We start from the raw sequence: 15,537 nt of genomic DNA on the forward strand, positions 1-15,537 counted from the left end.
GGGGGGGAGCGAGTAGAGAGAGAGAAAGAGCATTGTGTCTAACCTGCCCAAGGCTGAATCAGGGAGCCATAAAACCATAAAAAAGTTCTTCTGTCTTAAAAATGATCCATCTTGGACAGGGTCGAGAGAAACAGGGGGGGGTCAAAGGTCCAGCCCATACCCAGTGGCATCAAGGGTCGCCTGTCTGGTTGGCATGCAATGATCAAGCCATTCGCCCAACCCATACAGCCAGTTCAATTTTCTCCCCCATCCCCCTCCCCCTCTTTCCAATCACAAACACACACCCAATAAAGCTACATAATATAAAAATAAACTATAAAATGACCAACAATTTCAAAGAGGACACTAAACAAAATACACTCATCATCAACGTATTATTATACCATAACTCCCATCTCACTCTCGAGAATTGGATATCATAGCATGAGCCCTTTGCTACATTGTTTTTGATCCATTATAAAATTTAAAGTTTACAACCATTGCAAGCCATTTCTTTTTAAGTCTCAAAATTACCCAAAACACCAATCCAATGTCGATGAAAAAAGTGGTCGTCTTAATGGACAACTTGGACAGTGCCATTATGATAGAAAAATGCAAGGGGGAAGTGGGATATGGTCGATTGTGTACAGGTGATTACCTTGGACAGGTGGCTATTATAGCAGCCTGTACTTGTATAGATCGGATATTATCAAATGAATTCAATGTGGGTTGTGCAAACACATGTATTCTGCCCTAATTGTGAGTACAATATATATTAAACTAACGATATTTCATGCGAAGGCATGCATAGTAAATTTCTTTGAAGTTTAATATACATGCAAACGAACCTGTGTACGACGGAAAGCAGGGGAGTCAGAAAAAAATTCCACCTTAAACAGGGAATTTAATGGGGAGATGGAAAGGGGGAGGGGGGATTCAAAGTCAAAGGCTCAGCCGCTGGGATCAATGGTCGCTTGTCCGGTCGGCAAGCAGTCGCAAGTGGTCAAAACTTCACACCTCTAGAAGTTGTATTGTCTCTAATATTTAATGACACTTCCTATTACCACCAGTGCTTCATTTCATACAACCACTGTTTGACCTATTAACAAAAAAGTTTGAACATCTCTTTTGCTCCCACCCTAAGCCCCACCCATCGGTGTAATAGGCAGTCAACTAATGCCACTCCTGACAACCATAGCATTTTCCATCTTAGACAGGTAAAACCCCCGGAAGGGAGTGGATTTTTTGTTCTGTTTCCACATTGGACAGGTTTCCGTGTAAGGTAATTAACGAGGAATAGCCTCTATATAATAATACATCAGGGGGAGTTGGGAGATTCCATTTAGACAGGTTTCCGTGAAGGTAGGTTCGACTGTATATCTGGGCTCTATTCTTTTCAGTCTTGCTGCAATTTCTTCGCCACTGAAGACATGAATAATAAGTGAGTTGGATTGTTGATGTGTATTGACAGTCCCATTGATTCATAGTTCGGAGATAAAGGACCAAATAAAATTAGTGGCATGACTTTTTAAAAACAGGGAATTTCAGGGAAATGAGTGATAAAAAGTAGGTGGAGAGGGGGGGGGGGGCATAAAGTAATATAGATCTATCCCCGCCCCCCACACTTGTCATTTTTCTATGATTTTTGTCTTCGTTTATAAAATTATTTATGTCTGTGATGGAATGTAGAGCTAGTGTTACAAGCGAAATTCGGTTTGTAAATGGCTCTTCCTGCATGCCTATTCATGACAAACTTTTTGTTTGTGATGGTTTCCATTACCACTCATCGTGTTCGACAGCCATGAGAGTGAAACAAAACGAAGTGACTATTCGGACTCGAGTCCCAATATGAAAAAATGTTATTCGGACTCTGATTCTTGTCCAGCATGACATCACTTCCTGAGACTCGTGACTCGTGACCCCGGCTTCCTGTCCTGCCTCACTCGTGACTCGTCTCAGGCTCGGTAGAGACCGGGATCACTTTGGGCAAAATGGCGTTAAATTGTGTCGGAGCCGAGTTTTTATTTTATATTATGATGAATTTGAGGCCGGCCTGAAAAGTTAGAGCGCTTCTAATAAATGTTTATTTGTCAAGAGGTCATCAGAAAATTAAAGATGGCTCGTTAGCATGTGTCGGGGTCGGATGGGCGGCCTGCACACGTGTGGCTGTGTGTGCGTGTCGGGGAAGGGGGGCGCTATCGGTCCGGGCGTTGAACGTCGCATACGCGTCAGCCCCCGACCCCCCCCCGGCAACTGATCATTATTACAATAATAAGCTAGTCTTGACGTAGATCTACGTAATGAATTGTGCGCTGGTCTATGGAATCAAAAGTTGACGTATGCTCGGCTCTACACAGCAACACAACTTTTTCTTGGTAAACACAGGCTTGTGTATTTGAACGAATCTGTCTTTTTTTTTTTACACAGCTCATAATATGCAGGTGCCAGGAGATCTGTTAATCTTCAATTTTACCTTTTTCTACAACAAAGAAAGTGGGAAACATGGGGGGTGGGGGGTGGGGGGGGGGGGCGTATCAATGAGGCGGCATCGGATCGGCAGACAAGGTGTGGGGGAAACTAAAAATGGCGGAAAATTGGAAGCACTGAACGTTAGATCTATAGAACGAAGACACTTCCTTTTTTCCGGTCCCGGAATACAGTTTTTCTATCGGACTCAGTCCGATATGGATTTAGGCTTTTTCTTATTCGGACTCGAGTCCGAATATATGAAATTTTTTTAGGCCTCAATTTTTTTATTCCTCGAGTCCGAATATGAAAAAATGTTATTCGGACTCTAGATGTCTAGTCCAAATAATGACGGCCGAAACAAAATTACCATACCCACTGATCATTTTTCAAACTAGACTTCAAACCTCTCTTCTGTAGTATTAGACTTCTAGCCTGTGTGTGAAGACTCAGCTAAATCAAGGCAACAGTTCTAGAACAAACAAAAAAATAATGATCTAGATCTAGATATCTAGATCTAGATATCTAAATCAAATCAAATCAAATAAATTCTAAAACTGTGTTGCTCACTTTCTCATGACACATCACAGATATATGCAAAAAGAGGCAAGAAACATCTCTCTCTAGCTCTAGCAAAGACAAAGTGGAAAACAGATTGACACTGTCAAGTCAGTAGTAGTATAGATTTTGAATCTGGAGTAGTCTTTGACTGACTGCTCAGTGTGACAAGAAAACTAGATCAAGATCTAGATTTCTAGAGATCTAGACCTGGGGAGTGATTTGGACACAGCAGACTTGCAGACCCACAGACAGACCTGAAAAAGAAGAATATAATGTAAAAATGACTGTCGACTTGATACTTGCAGACATACCTGGTCGATTGGGAGACCGATCGTGTCAGCAACGGGGGTTAGAATCCTTGACCCTCCATAAAATTCGCTTTTAAAAGCCATTTTGATGGAGAGAAAGTCTCCTCAGTGGATCAATTGCACTTTTATGACGATCACAGCGTTGGAGCTTTCCGGTCAGGGCAAGAGGTACAAAGAGAAAAAAACAGGGTGAGGCTCAGGGATGAAGAAATCAGGCTTTTGTGTTGACATACGATGGTGATGGTATCGATAAAGCCAAATTTGGACTTCCCAGATTTTAACAGCTAGTCGGATTGTAGAACTGTTTGCGCCGGTAAAATCACTTGTCACAAACAGATTTGTAGGTGAACGACGTTGCAGGGTTGTTGTTTTGTTTATTTTTAGTAATGTGCGGCGGACAAGCTAGCATAAAGGTCTATAATATTCGGACTCTGGTACTTATGATTGACTATGTTTATCTGCTCAGCAAGCAAAATGTGTGGATGATCCAAGTAGTCCGCTGGTCGGCAAGGAGTCCATAGATTTATGTGCAGAAAAAAATGGTTGTCGCTATTATTACAAGCTGTTCTAGTATGGATTGAATGTATAAAGTTTTCAGATGTAGGTAGGGACTATATGAACCAAATCAACGCTAACATATCACTCTTGTTTCTTGTATACAAAAAAAAAAAACAATCGTTATGCTAATTGGCCCTATTATGCCAGGGCGTTTCGGCATATGAATCCAGAAAGAGTTATACTTAAGCTTAAATAAATGGATGCCAGATCTTCAGCGGGTTCAATGTTCTAAGTCGTTTCACGATTTTTTCATATAATTATTATTATTGTTATGCTCTTTTTCATCTAAGATTTTAAACTACTTATACATAACACCATCCCTAAATCCGCTCAAAACCATTTCGTTAAAGAATGATGGAGAGGTAGTGTGTCAGCTCTTTTTACTGAACATCACAGTAATATATATAGCCAAATGAAAATCGACATCTACCTGTTCACGTATTTATAAAAGCTCAACACTCAACAGCAGTAGAAGATAGAGCGGACATAGCAACCGAATTGTGCAGAGCGAACTTAAAAAATCTCTCTTTCTCTCTCTCTCTCTCTCTCTCTCTCTCTCTCTCTCTCGCTCGCTCGCTCGCTCGGGTCCGCTCGATCATTTTTTAAAATCTATTTTTAGATATCATGTGACAGTAATTCCATTTTTTTTTCTTTTTCATTTTCCATTTGCACATTGTGTGATTGTTGTGTTGACGCTGAACTGACTCAGTGCAGTCGGTGACAAAAACAATTTACTGACCGCCACGACACGAGCGAACTCCGAACAGCCGGTGCAAAGTGCAAATCGGAGGATAAGTATAGCTAGATCTAGATCTAGGTTACACGCGAACACGCTTAGCCGTTGCTGTGTTTAGTGTGCTACCAGAACACATTTTTATTGACATTGTTCTTGTGTGTGCAGTGGCAGTGGCAATCTCGACCTGCTAGAATCTAGAGATCAACACTAGACTAGACGTCTAGACCAGATTCTAGACTTAGATATCTAATCTAGATCTAGACTCTAGATCTAGATAGATCAAAGACAGACCTCTAGCTTAGACTCTAACCCTTTGCCTTCAACTTCAACTTCAACTTCAAGCCGGCCGTCATGTCTGCATTGATCATCCTCTTCCATCTCATTGTCTTCACTATTGATGCTGTTTCTCTTGTTTACGACATTGGATACATTGACATTGGACATGCTGGGTTCGGTGGCAAGTTCAAATTTCTCACGATATGGAACATTGTAAGTATCTAATCTAGATATCTAGATCTAGATCTAGATCTAGATTTAGATCTAGGTTCTATAGATCTAATATTGGTTTTTTTTACGAAGTGACTATTTCTCCGAACGTTCGGAGAAATAGTGCTGATCTTTATTTCTCCGAACGGTTTCCGGATTCCGGTTTCGTTATTTTTTGCCTATTTATTGCGAGAGTTCGGCGCCAACTTTCATTCTGCCTCTGATCTGGGAAGGAACACCGCATGGCAAGCCCGCCTACAGACAACCTTCTCAGTTTACACCCACCACACACCCACAACCATCATGCACATGTACACACACAAACTCATAGTAACTTATACACACACTAACTAAACATGACCAGTGGGCAACTTTTGAACATATGACGAGCCGAGCTGTGGATGGAGAGACAGTGTGAGTGAAAGAGCGGGTGAAAGGAAGAATGTGTGAGTGTATTCACAGGCGACAGCAACTACAAGAGGACGACACCGACCCCTGACCTGGTCCACAGCTCACGAACGAAAGGAATGCAGCTCAGGCAGTGTTTTGCCTATATTATTGTCCATGGTTCGCAGGGTGTATGGGAATGAGTGAGATTTTCTTTGTGAGTGCCTGGAGGGAGGGGTTGGGGTATGAAAGTCATGCGGACAGGGATGAGCCGCGGTAGAGAAGACGGGAATTGAATGAATGATTGAAGAAACTGAAAGAGAGGAACGATCATGAGCCCTGGAGTGAATGGATCCTGTGTTTTCTATAATTTTTGTATACTTTGAACTGTTACTGAATAAAGGCTGAAATAAAGCCCGAAAAACAAACACACACACGCTCCTCACTCTCCACTTACACACTTACTACCACACCCAGACACACTCACACACGCACATATGTACCTACACACACACGCAGGAGCAAATTTTTGGGTCTATATCTATTTCAATTTTCAAGAGCTAGAGATTTTTAGATGAGTGTTAAAACGTGAAAAAGAAAGGTTTCACAACAGAATGAAATCAAAATTAGAACAGCCCATAAACAACAAACATTAACAAATATAAGGGCGTGTGTCCACATGTCCGAAGAAGATTGGCTGTTTTAACCCTAAATGTGCGTAATTTAAAAAAAAAAAAAGTACAGGATATTACATATATATATGTAAATTATGGAATCACGGGCCTGCCAGTGTCAGTACCTTGGTCGTGGCAGTGACAAACGCAGATGCTAGCTCTATATGTGTCGTTATCAATAACCCTCTGTAGATCTAGATTCTATCTAGACAGCACACGAGTGAACACAACACATTACGTTTAAGATCAGCACCCTTCATAGGCAACACATCATATCTGTAGGGAAAAACTGTTTGGAATTGTAGCATTTCTTTTTTCAACATTTACTGTGGACATTTTTTGGACCGATTGAACCATATTGTATACGAACAGTCTTTGGTAGGCCTATACTATAATTATAGATCTATATAATATCCGACATTTGCGGGAAAAGATGTGATTTCAGAGTGTTCGGAGAAATAGTGCCCAGCTTTATTTTCCTGAACGTTCGGAGAAAAAGTGCCGGCCTTTTTTTTATGGTGCGGATCATGAATTATTATGAATGACAAGGCTATATCTAGATCTAGATCTGGATTTCTCTTAGTGCTAGATTCTATAGTCTATAGTCGGGTAACTTCGCCACTCTCAGTTAGCTCTATATGCCCACGTACATGTAGCTGTATTATTAGTGTTATTCATCAGTTCATGCCCTATCATCATCATCATCACTCTGCGCCCCTCGGGGACTCATGCATGCAGGTCTAGATTCATTTGTCAGTGCGATCACTCATCATTTCATTCCGTTCTACATCACCGTCTCGTGTCTTCTATTTGATGTCGTCATCACTTGTAACCCCGTTGAATTATTAAAAGTTCATTGATGTTATCCAACAAGTGATGAGTCATTCTTTAGTACAGTCGAACCTGCGTAAGACAGCCGCTGATTGTCGATGAGAAAAATGTCCGTCTAAGACGGGTAGCCGTCCCCCCTTGCGGTTTTTTCTTCTGTAAAATGGGTACCTGTCCAAGGCAGCCGCAGCCACCATCATATTTTAACACACAACCCCTCTCACACGAAACAATAACCGTAGTGACTCCATTACGTTTTGTCATTAATCATGCATTGGCCCCTGGCGTTGTGGGCAAGCCTGCTGTCGTTGTTAGGTAGTCCATCCAACCGATCATGTTGCGTTGGCCCCTCCCACTGTTGACCGATAGGTAACAAATTTTCAGCTGCTGGTGAGGGAAGTGTGTGATCCCTCGTAACCCATGCCCCGCCCAGATCTCGTACACAAATCGTAAGTGAGATGAGTGGTCACTGTTTACCAAGTCTGTAACAAAGTAACAATGGACATCAATGGAGTGGTGGCGACCCATGTGTTTGTTTTACCATAGCACTCGGTCCTCCTTGTCTAACACATTTTGTTTTATTGTCTCCCTTGCTCAAAGCAGCAACAAAATTTTTTAAAAGAAAGAAAAAAAACAGCAAAAGCAACAACAACAAAAATGCCGCGACCTCAGAAAGGAATGGTTTGTTTTCTTCATCTTCATCAGTCCTGCCTAAGATGGCCACCTCTTTTATCATTTTATTCAGCCACTTTTCTCCTCAACAATGGGTGGCCGTCTTACACAGGTTTGACAGTATATATAAAGGGTTGGTAGGTTAGAATTCTTACACCGGTACCCAAGACATGTTGTGGTTGTTATAGAATTTTTAAATTCTGCTGTGCAGTCTAAGTCCCAACAATTTGAATCAAAACTGTAAACGGAATAAAGAGCTTTTGAAAAGGAAGAGAAAATAAATAAGAATTTAATGAGAATCTGATATTTTGCTGAAACGAAAGTAAATAATATAGCCTCTACAATAATAATATTATGGATCCATCAAATCCATGTACTTGAAACTGAATTTGTGTTCTCTAGGTAATAGTTTATCAGGAGATGCAACTTCAAGATTAAAGTACCACAGATGGTGGGTGCTAAAAAGTTAAATTAATCCTAAGCATTCCCCTCTCGTAAGTTTAGTTTAGTCCTTACATAATTAACAGAATTCAGAAAAAATATGAGATTAAAGATGCTCATCTTGTCTTTTAAACAAGCTTTTTAATTTTAAACCCGAAGGACTTCCGTAACGAGCGAACATCCCAGCAAACACCATATATATATATATATATATATATATATATATATATATATATATATATATATGTATAGAAGAGACCTTACCCTACCCCAAACCCTAACCCTATTCCTACCCCAAACCCAACCCCTTCCCCAAACCCTAACCTAAAACTCCATTCTACTCTGTTTCATAGTGGTCGCTCGTTACGGAATTTCTCTCTTTAAATCAGTACCAGTAACAATCAGGCTGATTAGAGGAATTCGTTATTGAAATCAAGAGTAAAACAATATCCTCGGCAAGCTGTTGAAATGTCCTTAGCCCAGATAGTCAGAAAAGCAAAATTTTTCAGTTGAGGGAAGAAACTGTTTCATTATTTTAATTGTACTCTGCATTATAATGTACATTTTCTTTCCTTATTTCAACATGTTTTTTGTTTGTTTGTTTGTTTTGTTTTTTTTGGGTTTTTTTACAGGGAATGTCAAAGTTATTCCATTTCACTTTAAATCGGTAATTTTCTTTCTCTCCCAGTGTCTCCAAACATTATACTATGGCTTGAGTCTGCTGAAAGATTTGACAGAAGAAGAGGCAGGGCCAGCTGGACAGGCTAGACGGTCAACCCTACACAGATGGAGGGACTCATTTCTTACCATAATTGCCTTCCCCGTAGGCTCGGTGAGTCCATGTGGCCATATGAGACTGAACTTTGGATGACTTTTCCATTCTTACGACTTTATTTCCAAGTTAATTGCCTTAGACTTAGATCAATTTACTGTTCAGAATTTTAATTAAAGGACGGTAGGCCTACACACAGGGCTCTGCAATAATTGTTTTCTTTTTATTTCAGTTTTAAATTAGGGACACCACATGAGTCATTCTGAAGTCACATTGAATTAGCACATGATGTGAAATGAGGGTTTCAGTGGATGTTGAAATTATTTCTACTTCAGTAGGTGGTTGGCAGATGCTCTTGCGAGATTTTTTTCCTTATTTCCTATCAAGCATCTGTGTCATCTGTATCTCTCCTCCTCCTTTTTTATATTTTGTGTTTGTTACGCTCTTGTAACACCTCTAATCTTAGTGGATGTTTGACCAATGCTCTGGTTTAGTTTGCTCCTTACTATCAAACATCTCTCGTCATAATCAATAATCCTTCCCCTTTCTTTTTTGCGTAAGTTACTCTCTTGTAACACCTTTAATGTGAGGCAGTTGCATGACCTCATTGTGTTGCAAGTGCAGTAAAACATCTACCAAGACATAAAACTACTTCTTTACTGCCACATGACATATTTCTAAATTTTCACATTATTTTGTTTAATAAAAAAAAAAAGAAAAAATTACCCTCATTTGAATTTATGAAAACTTGTCTGTTCTCTCCGTTGTATGTTGTGTAACAAAATTATTATGAGGTTTTCGTTTTCTTTCTTTGAATTTTGTCTTTAGTTTGAGTTATAAAGGAAACAAATTAACTGGTTGTTGCTTTTACCTTCTGATAATTTTCCTTTGCCCTCAGTTTGTTGTGATGACATTCTGGGCGCTCTACGCCATCGACAGAGAGCTGGTCTACCCGAAGAGGCTGGATGGGATTATACCACCATGGCTGAACCACACTCTTGTACGTAGTGTCAGGGCAACATTTGGTAGTGTGTTGTTCTGTGTGGCCTGACAAAGAATTGAAGTATGTGTTGGGTGTGATATTAAGTTTTGTAAGTGGCCAGAAAATTGGGTATTGACTGTTCTGTTGTTTTTATGGGCTTGTGTAAGTCATGGACCCTATTCCATTCTTGTCTGTTATATCCATCTCTTAGATTTATGTCCCATTTGTTCATTCTAATATTCCCAATTTGATCTCTTTACTGTCCACTGCCCACTTTTTCTCTGTCTGTCTGTCTCTTCCCCCCCCCCCCCTCCCCGGGCAGTGCTGCTGACTGAAGTGTCTTTAGGCCATTCCCAAAGGGGGGATATTAACATGTTCTTATGCACAGTAGAATTGTAAATGGGCTAATTTATCAATGTCGTGCTCGCACTGTGCCGGAACAACATAGGGGGAACTGCTGCTTTTTCTTTCCACCCCCTGGGGCGGTGCAACTGACTAAAGTGTCTTTAGGCCATTCTCAAAGGGGGGACATTTCTCGTTCATGCACAGTAGAATTGTAAATGGGCTGGTTCATCAATGTCACTCTCATAACTGTGCCTGATCTACAACAGGGAGCTGCTGCTTTTTCTTTCATAATCCTTACTATTGTCACTTTTCCTCTACTTCTTTTGTATGTTTGTCACACTCTTGTGACCCACTATTTCCGGGGTACCTTGAAAGTCGAAACAGACTTTGTGCTGTTGAAGCTAGAGAGATGAGCGGAGTAAGTCTGATTCCCTGTAAGGACTTCTCTGTTGACATTCACCCCTTGGCGCTCATATGACCTTATGCAGTTGCGAGTGCCGTAAAACCTCTACAAAATTAATTTTTTTTCCTTCCTCATCCCTACTATTGTCATTTTTCCTCTATTTCTTTTGTATGTTTGTCACTCTCTTGTGAACTGCTGTTTTCGGGGTGCCTTGATAGTCGAAGCAGACTTTATGCTGTTAAGGCTAGAGAGGTGAGCAGAGTAAGCCTCATTCCCCGTTTAGACTTCTCTGTTGACATCCACCCCTTGGTGCTCATATGACCTTATACAGAACTGTGAACACCTTAAGACCTTACTAAAACTAAACTGTCTGTCTGTCTGTCTTTCTCTCTGTCTCTCTGTCTCTCTCTCTGTCTCTCTCTCTCTCTCTCTCTCTCTCTCTCTCTCTCTCTCTCTCTCTCTCTCTCTCTCTCTTTCTCTCTCCCATCTCTCTCTCTCTCTCTCTTTCTCTCTCTCTCTCTCTTTTTCTCTCACCTCTTTCTCTTTCATCTCTCTCTCTCTCTCTCTTTCTCTCTCTCTCTCTCTTTTTCTCTCACCTCTTTCTCTTTCATCTCTCTGCCCCTCTTTATGTGTTTGACTCATTATGACTATTTATTTATTGTCTTTCAGCACACAACCGTTCTACCGTTCTTGTTGATAGAGAAAAGCCTCATCTACCATCAACACCCTAAGAAACATGTGGGGATTCTCGGATCCTGTGGCCTCGCTCTCATCTACCTGGCCTGGTGAGGTTTGCCCCCATTTCTCCTTTACTGTTTCCGTTCTTAAACTTAAACTCTTAAAGAATTTCTGCAAGTTTTGTAAAGGCTTTACAACAACAAAAAAGGGAGAGAAAAAAAAAACCCAGTAAAATTCTCCACAGAAAAAAAATAGTTTCCTGAGACTTGCAGTAGTGGGATCTAAGAAACACATTTCTCAGAGATGTCAGAGTTTACATTTGTTGTGGTTTTCCCCCAAAATATCGTTGTCTCAACTATTTTGTCCAAAATGCCTCTTTACTTAAGTACACCTTGGACAAAATAGTTCTGAGGCAACTATATGCTGAAAATGGGTGAGAACAAATTTGAATGCATTCTTTTCGCCCTGTAGTGTAAAACAAAGTCAAATCGGGTTTCCGGGCTGTTTTGAGCACAATTTCTTCTTCGTCTTCCAATTGCTGTCCTTCAATTCTTTGAATTTGGGGAAGAGATCAAAGTTGCATGGTGTAAGTCTCCGGAATAGTGGGGATATTCAAGCAACACCTTGCTCATGCATTGACCGGGGCGGCTTTCTTCTGACTGCTGGTCTCAGCTTTGTTTGAAGTTGAAGAATTATCTTGTTGTAATAATAGTTAACATTGTATGTTGTGCCAAAGGGAACGAGCTAGTTCAAAATCAGACTTTTGTGGTAAAAAAACAACACAATGTGCATAATTTTCAAAGCACCTTGCTTGCGCCGAGTTTTTCTGGGGTAGTAGCAGTAATCCTGGGTTCCTCCATTCTGCTGATTGTCTTTTCAGTTCAGGATCCCATAGTGTTGAATTTACAGAACAGGAAAACTTACACGTTTATCTCCAGTACAGACCCTGTAAATGTAGTATTAGGCGATTGGGGGTTATTGGCTGATGAGTGTGTAGTGTTGTGCATGATACAAGGAGCGGTTCATGTTTGTTGTTGATGGTGGTGTGGTGCTTTCGATGGGCGGTCATGGTGGTGGTTTTGATGTTTTGTAGCCCCCATTGATGATGATAATTGTGGCGGCTATGATGGTGATAGTGATACATATTGAAAATCTGTTTTCACTTCTCTAAAATGCAACATGAAAATAATAAAGAGTGAAAATAAGTGTCTACTTTAAATAATTATCAGACAATGAGAGTTTTAAGTCGCACTTGAAATGCTCTGACAATCAGTGAGTTAAGCTCCACTGGTATTCCGTTGTTCTTGCTGTAAGAAGATTGTATCCATTGCTTGTAACACACATCACTGCATAATATCATATCATTGTGTTCAGATATATATACCCCAAAGGAGATCGTATCCTTGTGTTTAGATGTAAGTATCCATAAATTTAGATAAACACCTCACAGATCATATCCATGTGTTTAGACTCACCTTGTACTTGTAGACTCGCATCCACACTTTGACTGCTCTTTACTGTAACTTTTCAAGACAGCATATGGTGAATTCTGACACTAAGCAGTCGATATGTTTAGATGTCCTCATAGAAAATTATATCCATAGATATGTTTAGAAGCACATCTTAGGGTCATATCTGTGTGTTCTGATATCCATGATATTCTTCGTAGAATCATATCTCTGTGTTGAGATATATCTTGTAGGATAGAAAACATATCTTGAGAAGCACGTTATGTTTTGTTTTTTGTTGTTTTGTTTTACACATTTGTGTCTCTGTACCCACTGAAACAACCCTCAACTTCTTGTTCAGCTTGCTGATCCTTGCCCATTTTTCTTCCTTCCCTAGGATTTTGTTCATCGCTTACTACGACAACTTCTGGGTATATCCAGTCCTTGAGGTTCTAGCAGCTCATGAGAGGGCAGTGTTCATCTTCGTCTGCCTCCTTTTCTTTGCTTCCCTCTATATATTGGGAGAGTCCATCACTACTTTTAACTGGAGTAAGTACAGTGTTAATGGAAAGATGTAAAAATATACAAAACTGCATATATTTTTAAGCCCTTGCAAAACTGAAATTGTGAGTTTTTTTAAGAGGCGAGACCTCTAAATTTGACATCCATTTTAAATTAAAAAAGAGAGCCAAATGGGAGAATTTGTGTTAAGCGCCTCTCAGGGAAACAATTCAGACCAAGCTGATCCTCAAACACCCAAACTTGCAATCTCATGATTACAAGTCAGGTGGCCTAACCAGTAGACTTCTGACGCCACCTGGAAAAATGTGTTGAAGCATGGAAAGATTTGTGTTTTAACTACTTTGATTACTTAACAGCTTTTGACAAGGTTAGACGCATCAAATTATAAAAAGTTCTGAGAGAGCTGGACCTGTAAGCAAAAGATGTAAGAATTATTGGGAATCTTTACCTGAATCAAAATGCTGCTTTAAGAGCTATTTTATGAAAAAGGAAATAAGATAACACTTAGATTTAGTAAACGGACGGTTTTGGTCTCTTATTCAACTCTTTGGCATTTGTTTTTGTTTGTAGTATGTATTAAAAAATTTCTTTGTAAGTGGTTGGTCAGCTTCCTTTTGAGGCTTATTTCATCCACTTTTTATTTCTCTGATCTTAATTATATTATGATCTGTTTGTGTGTGTTGGAAGTGCCTTAAAGCTTTTAATAAAATTTTAAACCAAACTATTTTCACTACATTGCTAATAACTTTCCTTGTCTTTTTTATACAAAATTCAACATTAACTTACCAACCAGTTAGTGGGCGCTCTTTCGTACCAAATATGTTATCCTCTCTCCTCCTTCTTTTTTATGTTTGTTACTCTCTTGTAACACCTCTAATCTTTGGCACTTATATGACTTAATTGTGTTGCAAGTGATGTAAAACGCTTGCTAAAACATATTATTATTATACCAATCTATTGTTTGACTGCACCTCAGAAACTCAATTTCATACATTCAGTGAATTCACTTTAGCCAAATTCTTTGAAACTGCTTGATGTTCTTCAGTTTTGAGAAGTCACTCAAATAGAAGGAAAAAATAGGAGGTTTTCTTTTCGTTCGGTTTACTGCTGTTTTCAGATTGGCCATGTTCGGTTTAAGCAGACTCCACAGTAATTTTCTCATATTTTAGACACATGACAGATTGACTTTGGTGTGAGTAACCTAGTTTCTAGTTATAATAATGTAAAACTTTTCTTGAATTATACCCTCTTTTTTTTTTTTTTTTTACATCCAATCGCAGGAAAGGAACTCAGAGTGCTCAGAGTGGTGCAAATCTCTCGCAATAAAAAAGACTAAGGACTACAGCCTCCCCGATCATGGCAGGACATAGACAACGCTTACATAGACACCTGCAGGAGGACAAGTTTTCTTTCTGTTTTCATCATGTTGACATCTACTTTATCTCGGGGATGTGATAACGAGACATGGACATGAGTAATGATAGATTGTTTCTGGAGACTCTCAATATGAAGCCATACGTATGCTGCACTTGTTTGTGTCATGAGAAAGTTAAGTTTGTGTTTGTATTCAGATCTTTTGTGAATGTTCTATTAGATTTATTGTTCTGTAAAGTGTGTGTTTGTATTCAGATCTTTTATGAATGTTCTATTTATTGTTGCTCTGTTTCCCGTTGCTCCTGTTGGCTGTCTAAATTGCTGATTAATAACTTGTTACTCTATATGTATGGAACTGAGGTACACATGTTCTTTCTATTCACCATGATGTCTTCAGTATGTGATTGTAAAGACTTTCACTTTCATCCAGAGAATGTATAGTGTACTGTTATTACTTGTGTTTGAGGAACAGTCAGAGAATTGGTTTATCACTTTTTTTTAAAATTGTTCCTGACCAATTTTTTTACTTTGTCATGTTCCCTTGTATTCTGTAACTAAATTGAAGTTGCTGGATTTGAGGCCCCTTCTTATTAGGTCACAATTGTGTATGCTGTGTTGTTAGGGTAACTGAAAAGAATTACATTGTTTTGTTTCAATTTAAAGGTGTAAAGTGCTCAGAGCTTATACTAGTATACTAGTATGGGATAGAGTGTTATATAAATGCAATCTTTTATTTTTTTTTAATTATTTTTTTTTAATATGTACTTTTCGTATCTTTCAAATTATATATGTGCTGTTGGGTTTTTTTTCATGTTTGTCTTTTTTTTTCGATGAGGGCTCAAGTATTACCCTTATGACAGTATTACTAGATCACATATTGTGTTTCCATACTTGAGAGGAATAAGCAAGTTTATAAA

General features: G+C 39.4%; 2 protein-coding genes across 2 annotated transcripts in view; one reads left to right on the forward strand and one right to left on the reverse strand.

Moving 5' to 3' along the window:
• Nucleotides 1–4,284, reverse strand: part of LOC101862354 (membrane-bound O-acyltransferase domain-containing protein 2) — a 27,867-nt gene extending 23,583 nt beyond the window's left edge. The window contains exon 1 of the mRNA XM_005101347.3: nt 3,318–4,284. Within this exon, the coding sequence (XP_005101404.1) occupies nt 3,318–3,398 (81 nt within the window). The 5' untranslated portion in view covers nt 3,399–4,284. The remainder of the gene's footprint in view (nt 1–3,317) is intronic.
• Nucleotides 4,285–4,518: 234 nt separating this feature from the next.
• LOC101862590 (androgen-induced gene 1 protein) lies at nt 4,519–15,117 on the forward strand. The gene is made up of 6 exons (XM_005101348.3): nt 4,519–5,097; nt 8,785–8,928; nt 9,767–9,868; nt 11,268–11,383; nt 13,122–13,273; nt 14,527–15,117. Exons 1-6 carry the CDS (start codon nt 4,960–4,962, stop codon nt 14,580–14,582), a joined length of 708 nt encoding a protein of 235 aa, XP_005101405.1. The 5' UTR covers nt 4,519–4,959; the 3' UTR covers nt 14,583–15,117.
• The last annotated feature ends 420 nt before the right edge of the window (nt 15,118–15,537 follow it).

The sequence above is a fragment of the Aplysia californica genome, unplaced genomic scaffold (genome assembly GCF_000002075.1).
Source record: "Aplysia californica isolate F4 #8 unplaced genomic scaffold, AplCal3.0 scaffold00279, whole genome shotgun sequence".
NCBI classification, from domain to species: Eukaryota; Metazoa; Mollusca; class Gastropoda; order Aplysiida; family Aplysiidae; genus Aplysia; species Aplysia californica.